At 33.6% G+C, this 27,031-nt stretch overlaps 5 protein-coding genes and 1 long non-coding RNA gene across 7 annotated transcripts; 3 read left to right on the forward strand and 3 right to left on the reverse strand.

Annotated features, from left to right (window-relative positions):
* Nucleotides 789–4,067, forward strand: LOC109349168 (inorganic phosphate transporter 2-1, chloroplastic-like). Its single transcript, XM_019589873.1, has 3 exons — nucleotides 789–1,827; nucleotides 2,023–2,214; nucleotides 2,882–4,067. The coding sequence occupies exons 1-3, from the start codon at nucleotides 1,060–1,062 to the stop codon at nucleotides 3,704–3,706; spliced, it is 1,785 nt and encodes a 594-aa protein (XP_019445418.1). The 5' UTR covers nucleotides 789–1,059; the 3' UTR covers nucleotides 3,707–4,067.
* On the forward strand, nucleotides 5,831–6,416 carry LOC109349169 (60S ribosomal protein L27a-3-like). The gene has a single exon (XM_019589874.1). It carries the CDS (start codon nucleotides 5,876–5,878, stop codon nucleotides 6,314–6,316), a length of 441 nt encoding a protein of 146 aa, XP_019445419.1. The 5' UTR covers nucleotides 5,831–5,875; the 3' UTR covers nucleotides 6,317–6,416.
* LOC109350756 lies at nucleotides 10,993–11,899 on the reverse strand. The gene has a single exon (XM_019592051.1). It carries the CDS (start codon nucleotides 11,534–11,536, stop codon nucleotides 11,207–11,209), a length of 330 nt encoding a protein of 109 aa, XP_019447596.1. The 5' UTR covers nucleotides 11,537–11,899; the 3' UTR covers nucleotides 10,993–11,206.
* On the reverse strand, nucleotides 15,721–22,774 carry LOC109349171 (glutamate--glyoxylate aminotransferase 2). 2 transcript variants are annotated; one of them, XM_019589876.1, is made up of 14 exons: nucleotides 22,661–22,774; nucleotides 21,664–21,810; nucleotides 20,836–20,901; nucleotides 20,582–20,699; nucleotides 19,174–19,255; nucleotides 18,963–19,050; nucleotides 18,718–18,876; nucleotides 17,711–17,884; nucleotides 17,501–17,632; nucleotides 16,950–17,015; nucleotides 16,740–16,804; nucleotides 16,509–16,600; nucleotides 16,264–16,420; nucleotides 15,721–16,002 (listed from the first exon to the last, which is right to left on the reverse strand). In XM_019589876.1, exons 2-14 carry the CDS (start codon nucleotides 21,778–21,780, stop codon nucleotides 15,873–15,875), a joined length of 1,446 nt encoding a protein of 481 aa, XP_019445421.1. In that variant the 5' UTR covers nucleotides 21,781–21,810; nucleotides 22,661–22,774; the 3' UTR covers nucleotides 15,721–15,872. The 2 variants fall into 2 exon arrangements, with proteins under 2 accessions (XP_019445421.1, XP_019445420.1); XM_019589875.1 differs by having other exon boundaries at nucleotides 22,597–22,716.
* On the forward strand, nucleotides 15,990–16,332 carry LOC109349173. The gene is made up of 2 exons (XR_002107928.1): nucleotides 15,990–16,067; nucleotides 16,213–16,332. It is a non-coding gene; the product is annotated as an uncharacterized LOC109349173 (long non-coding RNA).
* On the reverse strand, nucleotides 23,680–25,455 carry LOC109349172 (peroxidase 28-like). The gene is made up of 3 exons (XM_019589877.1): nucleotides 25,061–25,455; nucleotides 23,842–24,640; nucleotides 23,680–23,709 (listed from the first exon to the last, which is right to left on the reverse strand). The coding sequence occupies exons 1-2, from the start codon at nucleotides 25,388–25,390 to the stop codon at nucleotides 23,861–23,863; spliced, it is 1,110 nt and encodes a 369-aa protein (XP_019445422.1). The 5' UTR covers nucleotides 25,391–25,455; the 3' UTR covers nucleotides 23,680–23,709; nucleotides 23,842–23,860.

Raw genomic sequence — 27,031 nt, forward strand, 5'->3', positions numbered from 1 at the left:
GCTCAATTCTTTATTTGGGCTGGAGACACCAGTTGAGCCCAATATATCAAAAGAGCCAGGCTTATTTCTCTTCCTTCTTTGACAATGTTAGGCAGATCACAATCATATTATGCTTAGAATGGGCCAAATAGGGGAAGAAGCCCATCGACGAATATGTCAAATTGCAAAATGGAAAATATTTTTTTTGGCAAGCTGAAAAATGTTTTTTATCACCCAATTTTGATACTTATCAAAGATACCTGAGCCAATCAAGTGTTTATCCTAGACAACTTATGTGTTAACCGATTTAACTCGTCTGATTTATAGAACGAGTTTTTAGGAAATGGACAACTGATTTATATTAAACTTATTATTTAATTGGTGTCTACATAAAAATTGAGCATCTGACAATGGGTGTCTAAATAACATTTATTATTTAGTTAGGCACCATCCTATTTTTTCATATTGGTAAAAAAACACATTTCCATAAACTGGTGGAGAGATTAGTATTTGAGTTTAATATATATTTAATGAATGATGATATATTTATACACAAAGTTTATACCAAAATTACATATATATTAAACTCTTACTAATTATTAAGAGATTATTAGTTCCATTGATCAATTCATACAAGTTTTATCTCTTATATTTTCTTAAAGTACACATGTAACTCATAGAGGCATTGCATGATAATCAGATTTTGTGAGCTTGTTGCCTGTGGGTGAATTTGTTTTTTTTCTCAATATTTCTGAACACTATGTTGGTATATGGATATATGGTTGATGAGGAAAAGAAGTTGCTGAAGAATTTACAAGCTACAACAACCACTCATTTCCTTCAACCAAAGCAAGCATCTAAATCCACACACACTCCCTTTCCCAACTCCTCTTGACAAAAAAATAACTATACAAGCCATCAAAATGCACATTCCCACATTCCAATATCAATCTCTCTACTTCTTCTACCACCCTTCTTCTTCTACCTTCTCTTCCTATTTCTGAATAATAATCACATACATATTCCAAAATACACACACCCTTCTTTCCCTATATCAGCCTTCAATTTCCTCTAAGAGACATGAATCCACCTTGTTACCTTTTTTCGACTAAAAACACAACTTCTCTTCCAAAAGGGTTGTTCCATCTTGAAAATTCTCATTTATTCATCTCAAAAAGCTCTTCTCCTTTCCTTATAAATGAGGCTCACCATGCAAACAAACCTTGTTCTCTTTCACAACCACTACCAAAGCCTTCTTCTGCTATTCTGAGAATAAAAAACTCCAAACTATGGCACCCTTTTGCATCTCTATCATCCTTTGCAGAAGGTGGAGGGGACGAAGAACAAAAAGATGGCATCAACCTCAATGTACATCACCAACAGCAGCAGCAACATGAAGCAAAGACTAAGGAAGATAATGATCACTTGCCTGAGATTGCACAAGCCTTCAACATATCTCCAAGCACTGCTTCTGCTATATCAATATGCATTGCATTGGCTGCTCTAATTTTCCCTTTCTTCATGACTTCTTTGGGGAAAGGTTTGGCCTTGAAGACAAAGTTGTTATCTTATGTTACTTTGTTGTTTGGGTTCTACATGGCTTGGAACATTGGTGCCAATGATGTTGCAAATGCAATGGGAACTTCTGTGGGTTCTGGTGCCTTGACACTGAGGCAGGCAGTGTTGACAGCAGCAGTGCTGGAGTTTTCAGGAGCATTGTTGATGGGGACTCATGTGACCAGCACAATGCAAAAGGGTCTTCTTGTAGCTGATGCGTTTCAGGGGAAAGATACTCTTCTGTTTTCTGGGTTGCTCTCTTCACTTGCTGCTGCTGGTACTTGGTTACAGGTGATTTTGGTTCCAATTACCTTTTTAGAATGTATGCATATTGATCTAGTTCTACATCTAATGAAAAGTGGATTTCTGTTTCAGTTTTTTTATGTGTGAAAGTCCCATGTCACTAGAGTAGTTAAAAGGGATTAGTTTCTGTTATATATGCAAACAATCCAACAAAAATGCTATTCATTATTTTGTTGTTTGCAGGTTGCATCATATTATGGTTGGCCAGTTTCTACCACTCATTGTATTGTTGGAGCAATTGTAGGATTTGGTCTAGTCTATGGAGGAGCTGGAGCAGTTTTCTGGGGTTCGCTGGCAAGGGTGGTTTCTTCATGGGTTTTCTCACCACTAATTGGAGCAGCTGCATCATTTCTTGTCTATAAATGCATAAGGAGGGTATGCAGTTGTTATTTAGGATTTTACCCTACATGATTATTGAAATACAACACACACTTAAAAGATTTACATTTGCTGAGTTGCTTTCAAAAGCAGTTTAGGAACAACAATGTCTCTTAAAGTTCAAACATATTTTTGGCTTAAACCTTTTACTATCATGGAAATATTAGTAGTCATTTTCTTGAATACACAACAGGGTAGTCACCAATGTCTCTTACCTAAATTCTTGCAGTCTCTGAATGAGATTTGAACCTAGAGCAAACACCTTTGAATTAGAATCCTTTCTATTCAATTTGAGGCCCTTTAAGAAGTGGCAGTTCGAGTTGATAGCGCAGAATTATACAAACTTTAATCTTGGTGGTTTGGCACTTGTGCTTCTACCATTTATGAAAACCCTTTAATCGTGACTGTGAAATTAAAGAAGCTTCAAATGATACAATCCAACCTAATACACAGCCATAATTATTTACCCGAATTTGCCAAGATTCAAGTGCGGTGGTAAGATAATCATAGTAGTAGGACCACCCATCCAAAGGTTAAAAAGTAAAAATACATGGAAAATCATTCGGGCAAAGGAATTCAAACTATTTAGTATTTTCAAAATTGAAATTGTTGACAGGATAATCTGTTGAATCCTTTAGTCCTACTAATATTTTCTCCCATCCAGTTTGTGTACAGTGCAGCAAATCCAGGACAAGCAGCCGCTGCTGCAGCTCCAATCGCTGTATTTCTGGGTGTAACTGGGATTTCTTTTGCAGCTTTTCCTCTTGGAACGACCGTTCCTTTGGCTCTCACACAGGCTTTAGCTTTTGGAACAGCTTGTGCTTTTATATTTGACAGAATAATCAGAAAACAGCTTGGTCATCTCCTTGTCAAGCCTACTACTACTCAGGAAGCAGAGTCGAAACAGGATACTGTCCACAAAAATAAGGGATTCCTTTCTGATATTGCAGGTCCAACTGGTACTCAACTGGAAATAGTTTATGGAGTATTTGGATACATGCAGGTCCTCTCAGCCTGCTTCATGTCATTTGCTCATGGTGGAAATGATGTTTCCAATGCCATAGGTCCTCTGGCTGGGGCGTTATCGATTCTTCATGGCACTGCCGGAGGAGCTGAGATTGTTATTCCAACTGATGTTCTTGCATGGGGAGGATTTGGAATTGTTTCGGGGCTTATGATGTGGGGTTATAGAGTGATCGCTACAATTGGAAAGAAAATAACAGAATTAACACCAACCAGAGGATTTGCTGCCGAGTTTGCAGCAGCATCTGTGGTTCTGTTTGCTTCAAAGCTGGGACTTCCCATCTCAGCAACTCATACTCTAGTAGGTGCAGTGATGGGTGTAGGATTTGCAAGAGGACTTAACAGTGTTAGGTCAGAAACTGTGAAGGAAATTTGTGCTTCATGGGCAGTTACTATTCCTGTTGGTGCTATACTATCAGTACTCTACACATGGATCTTGACTAAGCTTTTGTCTTCTATTTTATGAGTGTGCATTCTATCTAAGATATGAAGAACAAATTATGTGTGTGAGTAATTCAAGTTACTAGCACCGATGGTTCATATCATTCTTTCTTGTGGTGCACATCAGAGAAGAGGATGGGAGTGACAGAACAGGTATAATGAATCTTTAAGTTTTGTATGTAACTCCAAACCTACTAGTTTGTAACTATGCCTAGTTCATCTCTGAGAGAATTTAATAATTAAGAAAACAAGGATGAAGAACTGTCTGCTCCAGCATTTTAGAAGTCGTGTTTGTCTTAGATGTGTTGAAAGATAAAGATTCTGCAAAGTTATTCTGTACTTTACTTAATAATGTGATTTTCAATTTCCCCCCTCTTGTTTTAATCCACACTCTTAGCATTCTTCAGTAATAGAGTAATGGAGCACATGAATCAAAGGGTACGTGAACACCTTGAAACAATCTTGAAATCTAGATTAGTTCTTTGTGGAAAGTTTGATTTAAATTGAACAACTATGTCGTCCCTGTAAGTAATAAATATAGAACTGAACTAGATGACAGGAAGACAGAAAAAGTTTAATATATAGGATATGATTACATCTCAAAGGATATGAAATTTCAATTTTATTCTAATGCCCAAAATTCATTTTGAAAATGCATGTAGTTAACTTTAACTTAGTTCCATAATCAATTATCAACAAAATCGTGGGAGAGAGCTATTCCACAAAGGTGAGTTCCTGTTGAAGTATGAAGAATTACAAGAAAATCAATTAAAGAGGACTTAAAAACAAGAAGACAATGTTACCTAATTCTACTTTGATTATTAGAAATTAGTTTCTTAGTTTGTTATAAGTTGTTAGTTGGTTATTTAGTTAGTTTAGTTTTTCTTTATTTTGGCAAGATAGTGTGTAGTATATAAATATTATTAGGTTTCTTCTTGTTAATCATCAATATTATTCATAATGAATAAGAGAAGCATTTTCAATATTTCTTTTTCTTTCAATTGTTCTTGAGAAAGCAACAAATCCATGGAGAGTTTGAAGTTTGCACATGGTATCAGAGCACCTTGAATAAAGGTGACTTTGCCAAGTTTTTCCTAGCTTTTTCTTCTTTCCTTTTTCATTTTCCCTTTTCTGTTTCACTATGCACTTCTTGCACTTTCTCTCTCTTCCCGATACATTCACATTTCATTCATCCAACAACAAGTTCAGAGATTCATCAAATTCAGAATCCCTTCCCTTCTCCTCATCGCAAGCTGCATACTCATTCTCTCTTCCAAATAATCATTAACTAACCAACAACTTATAACAAACTAAGAAACTAATTTCTAAGATACAATCAAAGTAGAATTATGTAACATTGTCTTCTTGTTCTTGAGTCCTCTATAATTGATTTTCTTTTGATCCTGTTAATCATCAATATTATTCATAATCAATAAGAGAAGCATTTTCAGTATTTCTTTCTCTTTCAACCGTTCTTGAGAAAGCAACAAATCCATGGAGAGTTTGAAGTTTCCACAATTCTATATAAGAAAAGTGTAAAGTATGTCATTTGAACAGAGATCACCTACCTCTTTCCAAGCTTCTCTTCAATGGCTTCTTTATTTCTTCTTGTTCAAAAAAACAAGATTTTTTAGATACACAGTCAGTAGGAAAAAACTCATATTTTTTTAGCTCTGGAAGTAATTTGATGAATCACTCTCTTCATTCTATATTCTGACCAATCACATTTTAACAACTAATATAAAATATTATGTTTTGTATTAAAAAAATTTCTTTTTACTTATGCAGCATTATATCCTTTTCTCACATTAAAACAAATAATTGAACCGCCTTGTGTACATATAATCTCTGTTCATGCCATTTGTTCTAAGATGTCATGCTATGCTCACATAAAACTACTAAAGCAGTGAGGTCACAGGATACTGGATAGACTTGCACAACCTTTTCTCTCACACGCGATTCGGATTGAAATCCATGATTTTAATGTGATAAGATTTTCCGAACAATTAGGCCCTTTAGTCCTTAGCTAACAAATGAACCCAACTAAACTCATTGACCCAATCCAACATTTGTTTGTCCAATGTCAATTTTACAATAGTACCCTCCTTCAAGGTGTGAACAATTATCCCAATCCTATAAATTACACCAAACCCTACCTTCTCTCCGTCGTTGCGAGTTGCGACGCCGAAACACAATGACGACCCGTTTCAAGAAGAACAGGAAGAAGCGAGGCCACGTCAGCGCCGGTCACGGTCGTATCGGGAAGCATCGTAAGCATCCCAGCGGTCGAGGTAACGCCGGAGGAATGCACCACCACCGGATCCTGTTCGACAAATACCATCCCGGTTACTTCGGGAAAGTGGGTATGCGTTACTTCCACAAGCTCCGTAACAAGTTCTATTCCCCCATCGTCAACATAGACAAGATCTGGTCCCTTGTTCCCAAAGAGGTTAAGGATAATGCCACCAAGGATAAGGTCCCTTTGATTGATGTTACACAGTTCGGATACTTTAAGGTTTTGGGGAAAGGTGTTTTGCCTGAGAACCAGCCTATTGTTGTTAAGGCCAAGCTCGTGTCTAAGATTGCTGAGAAGAAGATTAAGGAAGCTGGTGGTGCTGTTGTTCTTACTGCTTAGGTTTAGGTTTGAATGTTACTTTTTGTTTCATGTTTTTACATTTTTGTTGTACTTGGTTCAAATTTTTAATCATATTTATAATGCTGAGTTTTATAATCGTTGATGAAATGTATACTTTCGAATGTTGCTAGTTATATTTATATGCCCTGTAATAGTCATCAATCACGGTAGATTTTGATTAGAATGATATATTTGGAAAATAGTAGTTGCTATTGGAGTGTCGTTCTTTAGACATTAGGAGTATAATATGATATATATTCAGGTAAACGTTATGGCTATGCTTGTTTGAGGTGAAAATTTGCTGGCTAAAAATGATATGTGGAAAATGGAAAACTTTTGTTGAGCATCTGAAATGGGATACCCATATAAACACTTTAGACATTGGTGAGTCTGAAGGTAAGTTGTATTTAAATGTAAGGTTTGTTTGTGTGTTATAGCCATTGTAATTAGTGGAAATTCAAAATGTATTTGGAGACAATTGTCATTTATGAATTGGAATGAGGCCATTGGCATCTTGTCTCCTCTCCTCTCCTCTCCTCGATAATCAGCCTTGATTTTGTGAAATTAATAATTAAATTCTGATTGATTTTTAAAATCGTGTGTGTAGGCAATTTGGATCTGCTTTACGATTGTTTCATTTTTTGCTTTACCCATTTTCACATTTGATAAAGCTCACAACTAATTTGTCACCTGGCATTTGAAAAATCTATAAATCTTAGGTTTTGTTCCAAATTCAATACTGTTCCTGAGAATGTAATGTCACTGGCTTACAATTTTGTTGAATGAGTTAACCTTGTTTTGATGGTGTCCATTTTCTGCTATCAAATTCTCATGGTTACCTAACTGCATCTGAATTTGTGCATTCTTTTGAATCTATGCTCTTGTTATTTGAAGCTAGAAGGAGGTTATCATGGTTGGTATGCTTCTTTCCTTTTCTGATCATAAATCACGTTCTTTAGATGCCATGTTAGGTATTTCTGTCTCATTGCTGAATCAGACTTGTCAGTGGAACCAAACTTGGATGAAGACTTATCTTTGTTTCCAGCAAGTTTTATTATTTTTTGAAAATATATATAAAAGAAACAGGTGACTTTACTTACTCTCTTCCTATTCCCATTCCCTTCTTTAACCTCTCAATATTATCTCCATGGCCAAAGCTTCAGAACCCCCGCTAGCCTACAAATTTATAGAAAGTTACATTCTCTCATAATACTTTAGAAATGTACAGCAATGTGGTAAATAAAGAGTCAAAAGCATTTTCCATATACGTCAAGGTGCTGTCATTTTCTATTTGCACCCTTTTTCCTCCCATCACCTAGTCCAATTAACATGGAAATGGATCTATTGCTGAAACTTAAAGTGAATGCGTTCCATCACAACCATCAAAATAGCAAGAAAAAACTAGAAATTAAGCTAAACAGTACGAATTGTTGGATTATTGACTACAATGACGATAACAAAATTATGAAGTTCGCACATCGTGGTCCAATTAAAACAGGAGTCATTTTTTGTGCACATAAATTTTCCATATCTACTACAAATGGAGAGCAATTATCTCATTATTACAAATTTAATAATTTGTTTTTAATAGAAGTTAATTTATTTTTTAACAAGTCAACTATTTTTCATTTTTAAGAAATAGAGTGGTACATGTGAATCTTATTGTTAGTTTAATTACTCAGCAAATGTATTTTAGTTACATGAAACTTTACAATATCTTTTATAGGAATTTGGATCCTCTCCTAATTTTAACTCATTTTTTAATCAAATAAATTATAATTATTGTTTTCCCTTATAATTTAGTACTGGACTCTTCAGTACTTGAGAGAAGTTGAACTCTGTTTATAGTATAATCAATGGGATGTGTTAATACTATAAGCGGTGAATTAATCTCTTTTGAATTATCTGATGAGCAGTAAAGTCTTATAAAGCCTAAATCTCGAACAATGCACGCCTAACTAGTCACTAGACACTCAAATTAATGCTAAGTTTTTTGAAGCCATGAAGAACAAATAGTTAAGTATATTGTCAATTATGTTAAAGTTCATCTTTGCAAAACCATCAACTCCAAAATCCGAATTATCTTGTTAGTCTCCCTTAAACTAATCGTTGCTAAAATTAATGTACGACATCTAGACATATCCGTATATGCCAAGTAACTTTGTTTATCTCAACGTTGTCTCCAATAATTAAATTGAAATTAAGTGTTTTATTTATTTATTTTTGATAGACAAATATTAGTATTTTATGGTAGATATGATTTGAACTCTTAAGCTCCTTATCAATTCATTCTTTAAGCTTTCTATCCGTACTATTTGACCACCTTATCACTCCCAAATTAGTGTTTTATTTGTATAAGTCATTTAATTTTCATCAACTATATGACACATCATTTTCCCGTGCATATCTGCAGTCTTCTTTAGACGTGTTAGAATGTTATTCCCTCAATCACAACTCAGATCCCAAGAAATCATTGTTTAATTTACAATACTGGGTGAACCCCCTTTGATCACTCTTGTAACATATTCTTACCTTTTTTTTGGTACCATTTCCACAAATTAAACTATTGAGGTTCTGCTATGTGTGATAAACATTCCATATTTGATAGTACCTATGACACCAAATTAGTATACTAGTGTTCTTTAATATGTCAATTATTGGCCTCCAAAGTTTAGCTTTAGAAGTGCAAAAATAAGGGCTATTTAGCTAGCATAGGATTCTAATATTCCGCTCCACGTGATTTATCGCTTTACCACATAATACTATACGACCTAATGTCACAAATGAATTTGCAGAGAACCATCCCACTATATGATATGAAGCACGGATTCGTCAAACACCCTCACATGTCGGTATCTGACACATATCCGACACGGATATGCTCGGATTCGCGAAAGATATGTATCCATAGAGTATCCAAAAATTAAAAAAATAAAATAAAATAAATAAGTATTAAAACACGTATTCGATTCGTTTTCAATAAAATATAGGATATATGGATTCGTTTTCAGTAAAGTATAGGATATATAGATTTGTTTCTAAATAAAACAGGAGAAGATATATTCGTTTCTAATAAAACAGGATAAGATAGATTTGTTTCCAATAAAACATGATAACATAGATTCGTTTTCATTAAAATATGATAAAATATATTTGTTACGGAAGACAATAATTTTAGGATAGATTCGTTTTCATTAAAATAGAATAAGATAGATTTGTTATGGAAGGCAGTGATTTAAATTTCCATATTTTTTACTATGGATATTTTGATTTAATTTATAATTTTATCATATTTTATGTGTTTTTATTATTTTATACGCGTATCTCTGAATGTATCGTATCCTATATTTTGGAAAAAATATGTGTCAACGTATCAGATACGTATCAGTATCCGTGTTTCATAAATCTCACTAATATATGAGTTCGAAGTTGGAGGGATCATTTGCACGTATATTTATGTTTGTCACGGCTAATTATATTTTTTAAATGGTAATATTTTTAATAAACTAATTTATCTTCCTTTTAATTTTGTTTTTATCATTTTTATTTTCTCTCTATTTAAATACTTATTTCAACTACCCCTCTTAGGTTGTGAAAGTTGTAAAAAAGTCATGTGATGTTTTTAAAAACAGACCGATAAAGTAAACAACTTCAGAATTTTACAAATTTTAAAAATCGTATGATAATAGATATATTTTTAATCTAACTTGTTTGCCGGTGCACTAAATTTGATCGAGGAAAGAGCTATTTATCTACTGAGATGTGGGGTCCCCTGAAAGACCCTAAACAGCTAAACTCCACAACTTGTTTATATGTACTAGTGATTTAACTTTGGACAATATTTCATTCAAATTTTTGTATACATATATATACAATATATTTATTTCTTTATATATATAATAGGATTATATCTGCATGCATTTACATTTATATATGATGAGTTTTTCATAAACTTAAATATAATAGTATTTAACTTTACATATATAAAAATTAAAATGTACAGCAAATGGAGTATATCAAATCTCGTACTAAAACTTTTTTCAACTCTAAAAAAAGAAGATGGCATAAAAAAGATGAAGTAACTGGAGCTGTAGCTACATGACTAAGTGGTTGTGTGGGACTTTGGTCTTCGTGAATTAACTATCAAAAGCATATGCCAACCTCATTTGAAAATAATTATAATCCTACTTTCTATTTTGGAAAACCAACAAAACACATGTTGCTGCTTACCTAGGATTTCGAATTGGAATTTCTCATTCTTGCGCATGGTCATGAATAGTGAGTGACTCACATAGATATGCATACAGGAATTAGCTAGTTCAGGTAGACATTTAATTTACATGAATATATAAATGGAAGAAGTACTACTTCAAACTTTACAGATAAGAAAAGATGACCTTTATACCATATCAAACGAAGCAAAGAAACACACACTAGACAATGTTAAATTATACCCTCATGTAGTTCAGTTGCTATAGGATCTTTTCTTTTACAGGCTAAACATAAAACGAAAATTCATAAACGAAGAAGATATTTAAGTCATGCCACAGCAGTAATAAATATATGTCTAAGAAACCCATAACCATATTAACATAATTCTTTTTTTAAATATAATTATATCAATAGGGTAATATATATAATCTTGAAATATATGCATTTATTCAAGCGTGTTAACATTTCTAACGAAGAAGTTGCCACTTTTATTTATCTCTACTGCTCAGTGCTCTTTATACAGCAAATAGTCTTAATCTCTGAAGTCTAAAAAATTGAACTAAGCTCTAGCTAGAGCAGAAACAACACTTATAAAAAAAGTTACACAACAGAACCAAATGCTACCTATAGCTCTAACTAAGGGTGATGATGGTTATTTCCAATACCTTCATGATAAAATCACTTAGCACTTTCAGCATGGCTTATAAACACAGTTTCTAAGTCAGGTGGAGTGAAGAACTCTCTAGCTCCACCACCACGATAGTTGTACTTCAAAGAAGGTTTTCGCTTCTTAGGAGCAGGTGGACATGTCAACGTAGTTGGAACCCTTGCTTCTTCACCCGTTGGCGTTGTTGTTGAACACTCTTCTTCTATGTCACATTCTCCTTCCTCTTTCTCCACTGGTATTGTGTATATTGGCTTCAAGGGTTCTCTTAAAGCAATTCCATGGATTACCCATTTTCTGTTATCTGATGACTCTTCCACTTGTGGTTTCTTAGAGAACCCCATATTTAACAACCAAAAAGTGTTTCAGGGATATATGTAGGTATATAGCAGCGAATAAGGGAATAAAGGTGGTTTCTCTTTTTTCTCTTTGTTCACTTTTCTTTTGGGCGTAAAACTGGTAGGGACTCGGATGAAACCAGTAGGAAAGTGTTAACTACTGGGGGAAAGGGTGGGGATATGAGAGTGAAAGTGAAGAATAAAGAAAGAAATTTAGAAAGAGTTCGCACTCAGAAAGATGAGGAAAATAAAAGAAAAGGTATTATGGTTCAAAGTAAGAGTTTCTTTGAAGCTTGTTGAAGGTGAGGGGACACTGAAAGGTGAAGTTAGAGTTTGGATACTTTTATAGGGCATTTGGTACGAGTGTAATATATATCATGCAAATCTTAAATTCATTGAGATTTTTGGGTGACCTCCATCTTGCGTTGTAAAATTTATCTTTGCATTGTTTTTTATAAAATAATACGAAACTGTTTCTGACGAACATAAAGTTTTGGTGGTTATCTTCATTTTTTGGGTTATCAGCATAACTTTCCATGTTGAGATGACTTAATGAAAACACTTATCTTTATTCTTTTAAAAAATAACATAATGTTTTTTTTATAAGATTAAAAACATAGGTTTTATATATTATACAGGATTTTGAAACCACACATTCATATTTCATATCCTATAATCGAACCAATTAAAATTTCCCTAAAAGTGTTTTATTATTTATACTTATATAATTTAAATTATAATTGAATAACCATACCTATTTATGTTCTTTATCGTCGAGCAAGTTGAGTTCAGCCTATTGAGAAACAAAAATGATAATCATTAGAGTCATCGCGATAATTTTTATGATTTATAAAACAAAATTATTATTTTATAGAACCAAAAATTATTGTGCAAATTTATACATATAACACTATCCTTAATTGGGAAATTTAGGCAATGTCCGCATTCAGACCCTTAGACATTTAGACATTATTGGGAGTGGAGTTTTGAAAGAGAAGATAAAAGATAGTTTTGAAAAACCTTTCCCTTATTTGAGAGTTGGATGAAGACGAGAGGAAGGTTTTGGAGGGTTTCTCAAACCATCCAAAATTCTATTTTTAAAGTTTCCCCAATTTAAAATTTGTTTGGAGATAAAATGTCAAAATAGCTAAATATTTTTAGTAAAATTACATAAAGATAATTTCTTTCATTTTCCCTTCTCTTTCTCTCTCTTCCTAACCCTTTGATCATTCTCATTCTCTTCCCTCATAATTCCCATAAAAATCCTTAAAAAATTGAATGTGCAGAAGGTGGCCTTAATTTTTGAATAGAAACTTGGTCTTGTATATATAATGAGTGATGAGAAACCTCAAGAGAAGAAAGGTTGGCATCCGATTTAAATTGATATAGGTTATACTTATTAAGATTTTGGTGCTTATAGTTTAGATATTTAAAAAATCACTAGAATCGTCTACATTTTTTTCATTCATTTGAGTTTTTTAGTTAGAGTTTTATCTTTGGCTGATAAAAAACCTCGTCAATTTTATGCAGGCTGTGGATTTTGCAAGTGCTATGCCATAAATTGTGTGTATTTTTTAATATTTTCGTGTGCTCTTACAACTTAAAAGAAAATTATAAAATATACACTTAACATCTGGCACGTATTTGCTCTTTTTTTTGGCACGTATTTGCTCTTTTGTAGGGTTTAAAGTTTTATTAAAGATTAAATAAAAGAAGTTTCGTAATATAATATATATTCATAAGAAGCATTTGATATTACTCTAATAAAAAAAGTTCGGATGTTAGATCTCATGTTACCTCAGCCCACAGTAGAAAAACTTGGACTAAATTGCATTTAATCGAGTCGGTATAAATTAACCTGGATTAAATTCATTAATTCAACTATCAAGTCTTAATGCATTTTATAATGATCATTATATTAGCCTCTATTTTCTTTATTAAAGATTAGTTGAGACCAAATCTGAAATTATGGATGTAAAAGTAGGGATAGACATGACCAAATTAAAAAGTTGTCTAAATACATGTATGAAATGCCTCGTGATATTTGTGAGTGAGAGAAGTTGAGATGAGAAAGATACGGTATTAATGTGGAAGAAAATGATATCAATTTGAATATTGTATTACAAAAGTAGTAGCATGTCGTATAAACAAAATGGAGAGAGAGGAACCACACGGAAGCTCGTGACATAAGCAAAGACCATTTAATAACAACACTGAGAGACAGGGAAATGTGGGTGCCCGTGACAATAGCTGACCGTTGGGCAAGATCTTGAATCGTTTGAGAACCTTTGATGCCTTGAGTTTTGGTGCCGAGTTTTCAGGTTATCGGGATCACCAATGTTAAGGTTGTGTTAATCACAAGTTATTTATATCTTAGTGATGTTATATCATTTTATCACATTTCTTTTTACAAATTTTTAAAATTAATCATTAATAAATAAAATATTATTTTATAATAAATGTCACTTTTTTATGTGTATGAAGATTTATAGGAAAACTTACTAAAAAAATATACATTTTCTTTTATCAGAAGTCTCATCTTCCTCTAAAAAAGAAGTCCTATGGGAACAAATCACCTTTCTTTTCCCCTTTTGAATAATTGACTTTGAGAATCAAATCAATCGTTTGTCAAGGAATTTTCGACTATCAAAATGTTGTAGTGTAACTTTCGTCTTTTTCTTTTCTGATATTGACTTATTAGTGACTGATGTTCATATCCTTTATCATTTGTTAGTCATCCTTGGATACCCTCTAAACATTTAAAACTCCAACATTGAAGATGATAGTAGAGGTTTTAGGATCACCACATAAAAAATTAGGAAGAGTTCATATAATCGAAACTTAAGCTATATGATTAGAAATGTTTCATGGGTTTAGTAATACTATTAACTTATTTGATAAAAAAAATGGGTGATACGTTGTTGTTTGGAAAAATATTCGTTTCAGTAACCCACGAGCTTATAAGCTCATATTTCATTATAGCTTATGATTCTATAAACTATAGACTTATTTCATTTATTAATTATGGCAGTTGATTTATTAGTTAACCTTACCTAACAATTATAATTTAAATACCTACTTTATCAAACACATATTTAACCTTCTTTTAATTCAGGGTAAAAGATAATGGAGGAATGAGAAGAAAGAAAAGAAGTTGAATATAGCTAAGAGGTTAAGAGATTAGACATTAAAAAGGTTTGGAAAGGTCGACCCCTCCCAATATTTTTTAACCTTCTCTTCTTTTTCCACACTAGTTTAAAGGGCCCCAAAATTGGCCCCTGCAAAGTGCAAAGTATCATGTTTATGGGATATTATTATCTATAATATTAGCGTGGTTTGTGGAAATTACACCTCACTATTCATGTAAATTTCGTTCTTAACATCTTTGCACTTCTTGAACCAATAATTGGTCTATTTTTTAATGCTTGAATTTTCAATGACAGCGATTATAATAATAAAACCAAACACTGGACTAGGTACCAAACCAATAAGTGATGTCATCAGGCATAACCAAAACCAGTATATGAACCCCAATTTCTTATTATACAGTCTCTAACCAACATTTTTTAAATGATTTGTCAGTAAATGAACCCCACAACCAAGGTATCCTATCCCTTTCTATTAAACAATGACATTTGCATATCAAACTCTCCGTCATTCTTAAACTTCACTTGTTTGGGTTAATAAATAGAGAGAAAATATGTATTGAAAAAAATATTATGTCTGTGTACCTAAGGACATGTAAGAATAATGTAAAGGTTTTATTTACTTTTTTGTTGGCAAAGGTTAATGTTTAAATGTATTACTCTTCTATTAAATATCAAAGCTTGCTATTCTTTTTGGCTACATTAGTAGCTTGTTATCTAATGCTTGTAAGCTATATGAAACTTTTAGCACTGAACAGCTATGCCTATAAAAATGTTATTGATTCAAATAGTGCATGCTTCGTTGCTTCTAGTTCTATATTCTAAGCAGCATTATGCAATTAAATGATAATCACATCGGTTGTGAATGATAACAAATCCTCATCTGAACAAACAATGCAGTAGTCTCAGTTTCATGTCACAAGGGGCCATCGTGTAAAACCTATCCATGTTGTCCATTTTTCATCATTAGAAGTTATAAAAGACGTGACAATGAGAGAAATTAAAGTATCATAATTAAGAAGAGTGATAGTTCTTGCCAAAAAATAATAAATGTGCTAGAGATACATGAAAGATTGTCAGTTTATTTAGAGGTGATATATATGGAAGAAAATCATCTCCAATATGCTTTTAATGGGATGGATTGAACTGCTTAAAAAGCCCATTATTAGTATAATGCAACTTTTAAGATGATTTTATTACATCCTTGAATAACCTCTCTGGTCTTCATATTGCTCCATGAACTCATCATTAAATTTTTTGAAACTATCCATGATAGCAGGTATGTCTTCTTCAGCTGGTAAAATAGTTGTCCTCAAATGGAAGACCCTATATGAAAGAGTTTGAGATAAAGAAGCATTAGAAAGTAGAAACAGAAAATCATTGGAATATTTGTTTTCTTCATCAGAGTTCGCCTGAGGCCCAAACATAAGGGTAATGATGCCCTTGCTTTAGACCAAGTTAAATCACAATCACATTGTATGACAAATCCATGGGAGTAAGCATGTAAAGGATCACTGTTTATGAATGGCATAGAAGAAAGTATAGAATAAAGGGTAACCATCAGAAAATAAATGAAAGAGTATGTACCCTTCTTTCTGTCCAAATCCTGAACCAGGAACAGTGGATATGCCGGTGGCTTCCAAAAGCTTGAGACAGTAGAAAACATCTGGAACCTTTCCAGCCTGTTTAGCAACTTCTATAGCTCTGGGTGGCAATCTTATTTGAGGGAATGAATACATGGCACCTGAACAAAACACAAAGAATCACTAATGACTTATCGGATAATCAACGTTTGAAATATCACATTCTTTTGGAACAACTGCTGTTTATACCCTCTGTAAAATTGCAAACAACATTTTTGCAACTGTTGAATCCATCAGTCATTATCCTCGCTCTTCTCCTCAGTGATTGAAGTATTCCTTGGCTGCATATATAGAAAGTTTTCAATTCACTACATAGACATGCCATCTTTTCTCATGACTTCAGATGAATGATAAGGTATATTTCTCATGCTCAAACATGACCTATTTAAACATCTAACAAATTAGACTTGGCATGGTTACCTTTCACTAAAATATTGGTCATAAGAAATATCTCCAGGTTTGGGTGGATTGACCATAAGCCCCATCTGTAGAACAAGGGAAGAGATTCTCTTAAAAGGACGACGAAAAAGAGGGAGGGGAAAGCGAGCAATACCTAATGAAGTTATACTTTGAACAAATATTGAGTCCAAATTAAAATATGTAAAAGAAAGACAGTTAGCTCAAACTCACAAATATTTGTGCTGAAACATTTGGACTCAGTGCTATTGATGCAATCTTATAGATCTCATCAACTGTCTGCAAAAGAAAGTAAGAATCAAAGAAAAACATCAGCAGTGTAGCTACAGCATAAATTGAAGGTCTAACACTGTGCTTCAACACCCCACATGTAAGTCAGCAGGTCCTACATCTAGACAAGAGGCAAATGAGTGCAAAAAACTATTTTCCAATGGCCAAATAATTCAGTTCATTACAATACATGTAGCACCAAGTATCAACATTATGGTAAATACATAATAATGTAAAATTTGGGAGCATTACAGTAATTGACATCTTGATATTGTTGTATGTATTTTGTATGCCTTGTTTATGTTAAACAAGGTTCTACCACACTACGTTTTAACATGAGTTCCTCGATGATTTGAATAAATCAACAGGTATTAGGTATAATAATATATCTGTACTCCAAATTTTCCGCATTCCAAACATCGCAATAAATCTTGGTTAGGAACTCAGTAAGTGCAAGAACATTAACACATGCAACAAGCTATAGCAAGACAAACCTCTGGAGGAATATTGGTCATTTCAAAGTATCCACCTCGCTGTCCACATTCACCCCAATACCCTTTGGACACTGTGTGAAATGAAATAAGTTGGACTTCCTTGCTCAAAGGTTCCCCCAAGTCCATCAAAACCTTTGTGTATAGAAATATATAGTATTAGCTCAAGTAAACGACTGAGGCGAAATATCGGGTTAGCAGCACAGGGTATACCTTTTTAGCACTAACAAAGGGTCGTTCATCCTGATATATATTCTGCTGATAAACCTCATCTCCGAGCACGACCAAATTTTCTTCGTAGCAAAATCGCAATATGTCTCTCACATTAGCTTCACTAAGGCATTGACCAGTAGGGTTTCCAGGATTGATGATCACCATTGCTTTAACCTGATCAAATTTCAATTTTTAAGAAAATTAGTAGAATCCAGGAACTAAGGCATCATATGAATTGATAAGATGTGATTTCTGACAAGAAAAAGGATATTAAGTTTTGAAAATCAAATTTTAGTATAACAAAACTGACTCGTTGATAGGGTGCGGGAAAGACCACCCATCACAAGGGTGTACCTGAGGAGGCCACGTGGCAGCAGGGGAATAAACCCCTGGAGCAGTTTTGGTAACTGCCGTGGGTAGGGGGAGCAGAATTCTCTAAATAGGAGTGAGGGGGGTTAGTGTGGGTAGTTTTTGAAGTATTGTGTAGGAGGGGATTTGATTCAGGGAATCAATCTTGTAATGTGTAATTGATTCAGGGAATCAATTAGGGTTCTTCATTGTCTTCTTCTAATCTTGCAATCAATAAAGAGGTATTAGCATCCATAATTCAATTGATTCCGGATCGATTTTGTTCGGAACTTCTACTTTTGTGCGTTCTTTTATCGGTGTTATCACTCGTCATTAACTGATTTCGGCATTGGCAGAAAAACTGTTCTAAGAAACGGTCAAGGTATTTTATAATTACATCTGGCATGATTATTCACCAATCAAACAAACACTATAATTTATTTTCTTTTCCATCTGATGCATGAAGCCGACCTTACCTAGTACGATTAAAGCTTAGTTGTTATTGTTGTCCTGTTGGTGCATGAAACAACCAACCATTTCTGGTTGTCAATATGAGAAGGTTCACGTCTTCACATGGATTCAGTGTTTTCACATCTAGTTGAAAAAGTTTAATCTAGAAAAAAGTGCTTATATCGCATCAGTAAAGACAAAACACATACATTTATTCCTTTAGAGCGAGCCTGTGCAACTGATCGACGAAGTTCAGTAGTATCAAGACCCCAATTTGCTGTTTCTTCAAGGTAATATGGAACAAGAGAACCACCAAGGAGAGCAATTGTTGCTGAGTAGAGTGGGTACTGTGGGACTGGAACCAAAATCTGGCAATAACGAGTGTTGTCACTTCATTGAAATGGCACTGTGAATATAGAAAACCAATTTGCTAATAAGAAAGAGACTTTATTACCCCGTCCCCAGGACCTCCTATGATAGTATTTAAGATCTGCATTACACCCTTGCTGGCACCATCAGTCAGATATATGAGCTCTGGATCACTGTAAAGGGAGCAAGAAGCAATTAACTCCTTTGCCTAAAAACTAAGAAACTGAGCTTAAGAGCCCCTGTAAGAAAATGGGTTTATGATATAAAGGGCAAAAAGGAATGGGACAGTAGGTAACCTTGGATAACCATCACGCCTGTGTATGAACTCTGCCACTTCCTTCCTTATTCCTGGAAGGCCTCGAGAGTCACTATAAGCACCTGTAATATACCATTAGTTGCAGTTCATTAGTGGAGATTCTCAGATCAAAGAAAAGTCTTAACCCCCAAGTCTAAGGAGAACAGTTGGTAAACCTCAATGGTACACTAGAAAGTAATAGCAAGATGTAAAACTTAGATGCTAACAAGAAGTATTTGCAACCAAAGAAGAATGCTAGTAGGCCTAAAAACTTTCTGAGTTCCTATTGCTATGAAATTAATATGGTCTATTGTATTTCCATGTGATAGATTGAGAGTGGATGACCACTGAATATGTAAAGACTTGCTAAACTATTCCCTTATATTCTGTCAGTGTAACCATCTATTTGAAGCAGTTTCATTGTTGGTTAACGAAAAATTGGTCTGAGATCCTTAGGCAAGAAAAGAAAATATATAAAGGAAAACTCAGAAATTTTATAAAGGCTACCTTAAATTTCCGGGTCATATTCTGGCATTGAATCAAGAATTCTCAAATAAACTATAAATACCAAGACCTTGACTGGTGCACTCAAGTAATGAAAATTGTCTAAATTTTTCAGAAAACTATTGTCATGAACCAACACTCCCAAAAGCTCAAGATGTTAGGTAAAGTCATATGAACAACTTTTAATTGTATATCTAACATACACCCTAACACAAATGCCTTTTGGACTTCAAGCATGGACAATGCACAAGCCAATCTTAAATGATGTGCTTATGCAACCCTTATTTAAAAGATTTGGTGAAGCAAGGATTGAATTTTTGGCCGCTCACTTAGTCACAGAGGATTTGATAAATGTCACCAACCAACACTGCAAAAGCTTAAGCTTCTAGGTGAGGTCACACAAATGACTTTTATCGCATGTCTAAAAATCAATTAGGAAGGAAAAGCAAAATAACTGTTCATCACACAGCTTTTATTTTTCATGAACTAATTTTAGTATTTCCCATGATTTCTAAGAATTTAGAAAAGGCTTGTTTTCACACTAAACTTAAAGCGACTGATAACTGAAAAGTGGTAGTCAGTGCATGAGGCTCCCAGCCCCAAACCACCGTCATGTTTTGGGAGGTTAGATGTACACATCCTTATCCTACCAAGTGGAAACTATTTCCACGATTTAATACTTTGACAATGTTACAAAGCCAACCTTACCATAAGGGCTCTCCCTCTAACCAACTGATAAATGTGATCTATTATGTACAGCGTATAAGTGGTAAAATAGATTTCATCGAATGATGCAGCTTTTTGTTGCCAGATATTGCTTCAAGTATTAGACCTAGTTCTTCAAATGTAAAATACTACCATAGTTCCATGTTATAAAACAATGGAGATGGTTGACATATGAATACCTAAACCACCCGAGGTCAATGAGAGATAGTGTTTAGCTCTTGCAATTGCATCAGCAGGGAATAGCAATCCAGCATTAGGATCATCAAGTAGGAATGGAGCCTGGCACAAAGCAACAACCTGCAACAGAAAAACTTGTAGTTTAGCATAATCAACACTCAACAATTTAATTACATAAGAATATGTTGAGCAGTTAACATTATAAAAATTACAAGGGACATCCAGTATAAGTAGAAATATGATAGTTATACCAAACCTGGCGAGGGAAGGTCAATGGTTTTTGTCCCAAAGCATGTGGGTTGCCAACATTAGTGAATATAATCTGCCAACAATTGAAAATGAGTTAGTGTAATATGACTGGAAGCAAGAGCTCAGATATAGAGACGACGCCATGAATACAAAAATAAGACTAAATTGTTTAGTGAATATAAAAAAGCAACTCAGCTATAAGGAGATGTAAGCATAGTATGCACAATAAGACTAGATTTATGTAAGCACATATAGGTAAATACTTGCTCATTTATTAAAATCCACTCTCGGGATATTAAAATTGACAATAATTCAAATATAAATAGGTTCAATTTCAAGCAGCTAAAGAATTTGACACTTTACAACAAACAAACAAACAAAAAACTAGGAAAATATATTTTTTCAGCAAGGCATTTAAGCCATTAAGAACCAGAACTGGCCATGTTATATCAAGCTTACTTTAAAGATTCAAAAAGGAAAACTTGTAATGTGTAACATGCTACCATTACCATGATGGCCATGTTATAATGATCTAGGATTCTAGCTACATATACAATAAGTCAATAACTGCAAATTGTTCGACAAGGAGCACACTTATAGGGAACTCTAAAATCATCTGACAATCTATGAACAATTTGCAATAGCAGGCTTAAATTTACTTCATAGATAGGATACATCCTTTAAAATCTCTCTCCTCTATTATAGCAAATAAAGGACTTCAATCAAATGAATTTTAATGATCAGGTATTCAGGTCCAATTTAGTCTCCAACCTAAGAGTGCAACTAAAACAAACATAACTTTCTGCATATAACCTGGAAAATAAATGACATCTACCTTCTTGCCTTCCGTCTGAAGCTCAGAAGCTCGAAGGTATAATTCACCTCTAACAGCATATTGAGCCTTCTTGACATTTTCATTTATTGACTCATAGTCTAAGGGCTTTGGCGGCATTGTGAAGCAAAAAACTTCTTGCAGACGTTACTGAATAAGAAAAAACCAAAACTACCAAAAGATCAAACCAGTTGCCAACCAGAATAGTTCAGAGTGTGAAAATAAAAAAATATAAATCATCGCCTAGACATGACTAGTTAAATAAAGTAACATAAGACTACTGTATTCTACTCCATTTGAAATGTTATGATTCAGGAACATACGGATGCCGCTGCCGTCTTATAGATTCTTGAATAACAGGACTCAAACTATCTATTGCTTTATTGAAGTAAAGACTGAAATGATTTATGCAAGTATGTCTCGAAAATTAGAATTCTCTTTCTTAATGATGTCTTTAGCATATATCATATGTTGCAGACTAGTAGTATTTTAAGGAACATAGCATATTCCATATGGTGGAAAAATGCAACATCAACAAATTTGCAAGACAATAGAGAAAATAGAATTAAAGCAGAGCAGTAAAAATGAAAAAAACGTGTACGCTACAGAATCTAGGCTCCCAAGCCAAAATTTTAAAACATGAACATACAAAGTATAGAAAATTTGTATGATTATAGATAAACTAAAAAGACCCTGGAACAATGATACATGATATACAACCAATAAAATCACAATCAAAACGTAACAGAATTCCCAATCCATTTTAGATTCCTGAAAAAACCCTTTAAGCTCGTGACAAAGGATCACAAGCAGGATAAAAAATGAGAGAGAAACAAGCATCCCTCAAACAGACCCAGTTGACATAAACCGTGAAAAAATCGATTTTTAGCTTTATAAGTGGGTGCTATGGATCGAGTGGAATAGAGAAATGATTACATTTGGAATTGGTTCGAAGCTTTTGGGAACACTTGCTTCACTTGCAATTGAGGCGAGCCGCCACCTTTGCTTGAAGTGGTCGGCGAGAAAACGAAGGATTTCACAATGTTATACGTATCTGACATATGAGTTGAAGGACTGTTCCAATATAAACTGTGTTTCTAATTTTGATTTAAAAAATAGATAAAATGATGTATACATTAATCATATATAATGGCTTTTGAACAAAAAAATTCATAAAACTAAATACAGAAGTTAGATTAAAAAATTGAAGAGAAAAAACAAAAAAAAATCTTAATAAGTTATATGAATTTGAGCAAATCATATTACATAATACTTTTTAGGTATTATATCATAATTTATTTACATTTTTTAGAAAATTTTAAACACTAAAACTTTGTTTGGTTAACAAGAGAAAGGATGAAGAGAATAAAAATATGAAGGACTTACATAAAATTCTTGAGATAAATAATTTGAAATGATCAATATAACCTTAAAACTCATTTATTATTACTTTTCCATTCTATTTATTTTAAGGGTATTTTCATCTTTTCAAACATATCATTTTTCTCTATTGTTTTATATTCAACCAAACAATAAAGATATAAAAGAAAATATTTCATTTTCTTCATTTTCATTTTCATTTTACTCATATCAAACAATATAAAATCTAATCTCTTTCTCACATTTTCCTTTCTCTTTATTATCTTTCTCACATATTTCTGTCTTCTCAATTTCTTTTTATTTCAACCAAAAAAACATTAACCTTTCCATCCTTAACAAAAATGTCTTATCATGCACCTACCGGTTGCTAGGATGGAGATCACATGTCCCCAACCATGTCTCATTTCCTGTCCAAACCAATCACATGTTGACATGTGAATAAAAAAATATTTTAAAAAATAAAAAGTGATAAAAAATAGTACTCTGATTGACTTGGTACATAAAATGAGACACCGTTCGGAACATGTGATCCCTATCCCGTTTGCTGACCTCAAATCTTTTCAAAATAAAAAGGTAATCTTATTGCACACTAGTTATAATATATCTTATATTTGGCCTTGGAGTATCTTTTATTCGTTGAGTGTTTCTCAAACATTCATAATGTCATTTTAAAGGGAAGAATAGCAAGTTGAAGCAAAGAAGAAACTGAATGATTATTATTATCACCAAGAACAAAATAAAAATGGATGGTGTAGTGCCATGTATAAAGTCTTGGTTGTTTACACTACTTAAGCAGTGAGGCCATGACCTATTGACACATTTAGTTAGTGGACCTACAAATTATCCTCACTTGTCCATCATTCCCGGTCAAAACATTCAAAGAACTCAACTTAATCATCATCTGGGGAAACCTTTTAGCAAACAATTCAGGCTCAGCAGCCATCTTCTTCACAGTTGGTGCAGTTCTAGGATCATCAAGCAAAACATCATCAGTCATTAGCAACGATTTTCGTTTCTCTGCGAGGTTCTTGAAGAAGCGGTTGTCTAGTACTGTTGGTGTCTCATCAAAGTTCACTGGTGGGTTCCTATACTGGGGTGTCCCTGGAGCAGTGCACGTTTTTCTGAGTTCATCAACAAACAGTGCAGCCAATGCAGGGTCTGGTTTTTGAGTGCCTTTGAAGTCATATAACCTTTCATTGAACATGTCACAATGAGCTGAACCAACAGAATGTGCACCTAATAATATAACCATTTCTTCAGCTGTGAACCCTTTCTTTTCAAATATTGCTAACATTTGATCCACCGACCAGTTTGGCAAAGGAAGGTTATTGTCTTCTGCTAACATGGCAAGGGAAACAATGGAATCTCTACGGCCACCAAGGGGAGCCTGACGTGGAAGACCAGCTAGGGATAGAGCCTCATTGGTTGCAAATGCTAATGTGTCAGAACATGACACTGTTTGAGGGCATTCTTCTTCTAACTTTGTCTTAATATCATCAATTATATCAGTACCCTTGAGGAGTAAACCGTTGAGCAATGAACTTTTCTCTACTTGTTCACCGGATGGTAAAACATCTAGCAAGATTGAGGCATCACATCCCTGTTTGTCCATCATGGCCAAAATCGTTTTAGAAATTCTTCATAGCATAGTGTCTGAGAATTTTATTCTCAGTGATTGAGAGAATATTCATCTTGGTACACGTATATGCTTACATATGGGGTACATGTTAACATCTTAGTTCAGGGAATAAAAAAAAACATGTCTGGATAATCAGACGGTAATAATTGTATTTATATATATAAAAAGGGGGCTATGGTTTGCCAAAATAATTTTATTTTCCATAATGATCAATGATTATTATTAAAGTAATTTATAATTCTTTCAGTGCTGAGTTATTTTAATAAATAGAAGAAATTCACATAAGATAAGTACGTAAATGGCATTTGGGGATTCATGAAATATGATTTATTTAGAAAAAGAATGACAATGATGCATGTTTAATTGTATGGAAAATCTTACACCAACGAAGCAATCATGGAACTGAAGACGAAGGAGGTTAGGAACTGCATTTGGATTTGTCTTAGCAATCTGAGCAAGCTCTTCAGCCACAATCTTTTCTGCATTTGGGCAACTCTGGCTATAGAACCCTTCCCTGAGATTACCAGTAACATTTTTTACTTGTTCTCCATTTAGTTTCTCTTGTTCAGGATCCTTTTGATAACCTGGTAAGTCATAATCTTTATTACCATTAAAGACATCATTTCCAAAGCCACGATAGGTTGGAATAGGCTTGGAATGAACAAGTACCACGAGGAACATGAGAAGGGTTGCAAGGGAAACCCATGCCATTTTCCTATTGAGATTAAAAATAAACTCAATATTCAATGGCTTGGTTGGGTTTGCAATGGCATTAGAGGGGGTGAGAACCTTTTATAACCCAACAAGGGGTTTGTTTGAAATTTTTAGTTACATTTTTATGGCCATGTAATTTCCACTAGGTAGCCCTAGAGCCGTAAAAAACAAAGTATATTTGCTTGATTGAGGGTGTTACAGATATAGATGTTGTCTATATTTAGTTCCTACTTGACTGATAGACCGATGTGAGAGGAGGATTACATATTTTTTTTAATTTGATGAGTCAATCAACTTAGAGAGTCAATCAAATTTCTAAAACCTCTTCATAACATATTGTTTTAATTTGATGAGGTAAAACGGGATTCTGCATAACATATTTGACTTAATATATTAGTGACTTTTTTTAATCCAAATTATGATTTGGATAAATAGTCATTAATGAAAAAATAATTGTCTAAAGTGCAATGATGCACGCACCTCTTGGGATAAAATACAAGTGTAACATTGACTAAGAAATCAACTATCTACGCTATAATAAATTATGAAATTGTTACATCTAATCCATAGATTTTTTAATTGAAGGGGATAATTCCTCATTTTAGAATTTATGAAATTGAGATGGGTATGATTAATGAGTGTTCCAAAAACATTGTTAAAATGATAAAAAACAAACAAATTAGTCTTAGTAAACTAAGTTAAATATACTTTTCAATGTATTGAAACGAAATTTATATTCTTCATATTTAAACAACTTACTCAAGACACTTATTAATATTTATTAATTGAAATTATGGTATATATATATAACAAATTATGAAATTGTTTTTTTTGCATGCAGATGATAAAATAAAATATTATTATACAAAGCTTTCTCTTCTATTTTCATGATCTTTCCACCAATTATCTCCATTTTTGTCAAAAATTTCATAATCAATATTAACTTCATTTCCTTCTTAAGCAAAGTCTCGGGTTCGAGTCTTGTTGATAAAAAAATGTTCGTTGGGAGAGTTAGTCTCACGTACCTGTGGATGTTCCCGACTCGGACAAGATTGTCTCCGGTGCGATGATACATGTGGGAAATAAATAAAAAAAAACTTCATTTCCTTCTAAGAGTTCTCTACGCTGTGTCGTGTATCTTTCATATGTACTCCTACTATATATGTCTTTAGTTTCATCAACGGTTCACATTCAATGCTCTTATAAAATTTTAGTTCCAAATCATTTTAATTGGTTTTAGACTTTTAGTCGGTCCAATATTGGCCTTTGTTCATCCTGTGCCTATTTCTTGCTCTTTTATTATGATTAGTGCCTTAACATGGTTACTTGATTTAATTATGAAGGATAATGCATCTTGACCTTGTTTTCTTAGAGCTTCGTAGGAGTTATCTTCATGTCCGATTAATGAGCACATTACATGCAAACCAAAGGAGACAGAACAGTTCGTCAAAACTTTTAAACCCATCTCTTAAAGCTCACCAAACTACTCCATCTTTTTTCCTATCGTTTCTTCTTTTGCAAAATATTATTTTGTGTGGTTGTCCTTTTAAAAAGTTCAAGAACGTATTAATAGCTGAATTTTCATTTCTTACCATAGGATAGTTATGGAGTAATATTAATGATGATTATTAGAGAGAT

Source organism: Lupinus angustifolius, chromosome LG06 (genome assembly GCF_001865875.1).
Source record: "Lupinus angustifolius cultivar Tanjil chromosome LG06, LupAngTanjil_v1.0, whole genome shotgun sequence".
Lineage (NCBI taxonomy): Eukaryota > Viridiplantae > Streptophyta > Magnoliopsida > Fabales > Fabaceae > Lupinus > Lupinus angustifolius.

What these genes read in the sequence shown, in the direction of transcription:
- LOC109349168 (XM_019589873.1), top strand. Translation starts at nt 1,060, where the DNA reads ATGAATCCACCTTGTTACCTTTTTTCGACTAAAAACACAACTTCTCTT. An exon ending in CTGCTGGTACTTGGTTACAG is followed by an intron (nt 1,828 to 2,022) that starts GTGATTTTGGTT and finishes TGTTGTTTGCAG; the next exon opens with GTTGCATCATATTATGGTTG. An exon ending in TCTATAAATGCATAAGGAGG is followed by an intron (nt 2,215 to 2,881) that starts GTATGCAGTTGT and finishes TCTCCCATCCAG; the next exon opens with TTTGTGTACAGTGCAGCAAA.
- LOC109350756 (XM_019592051.1), bottom strand. Translation starts at nt 11,536, where the DNA reads ATGGGGTTCTCTAAGAAACCACAAGTGGAAGAGTCATCAGATAACAGA.
- LOC109349172 (XM_019589877.1), bottom strand. Translation starts at nt 25,390, where the DNA reads ATGGCATGGGTTTCCCTTGCAACCCTTCTCATGTTCCTCGTGGTACTT. An exon ending in TCCATGATTGCTTCGTTGGT is followed by an intron (nt 24,641 to 25,060) that starts GTAAGATTTTCC and finishes ATGGACAAACAG; the next exon opens with GGATGTGATGCCTCAATCTT.
- LOC109349169 (XM_019589874.1), top strand. Translation starts at nt 5,876, where the DNA reads ATGACGACCCGTTTCAAGAAGAACAGGAAGAAGCGAGGCCACGTCAGC.
- LOC109349171 (XM_019589876.1), bottom strand. Translation starts at nt 21,780, where the DNA reads ATGCCGCCAAAGCCCTTAGACTATGAGTCAATAAATGAAAATGTCAAG. An exon ending in ATTGACCTCGGGTGGTTTAG is followed by an intron (nt 19,256 to 20,581) that starts GTATTCATATGT and finishes GGTATATTACAG; the next exon opens with GTGCTTATAGTGACTCTCGA. An exon ending in GACCAATATTTTAGTGAAAG is followed by an intron (nt 16,601 to 16,739) that starts GTAACCATGCCA and finishes CTATATATGCAG; the next exon opens with CCAAGGAATACTTCAATCAC.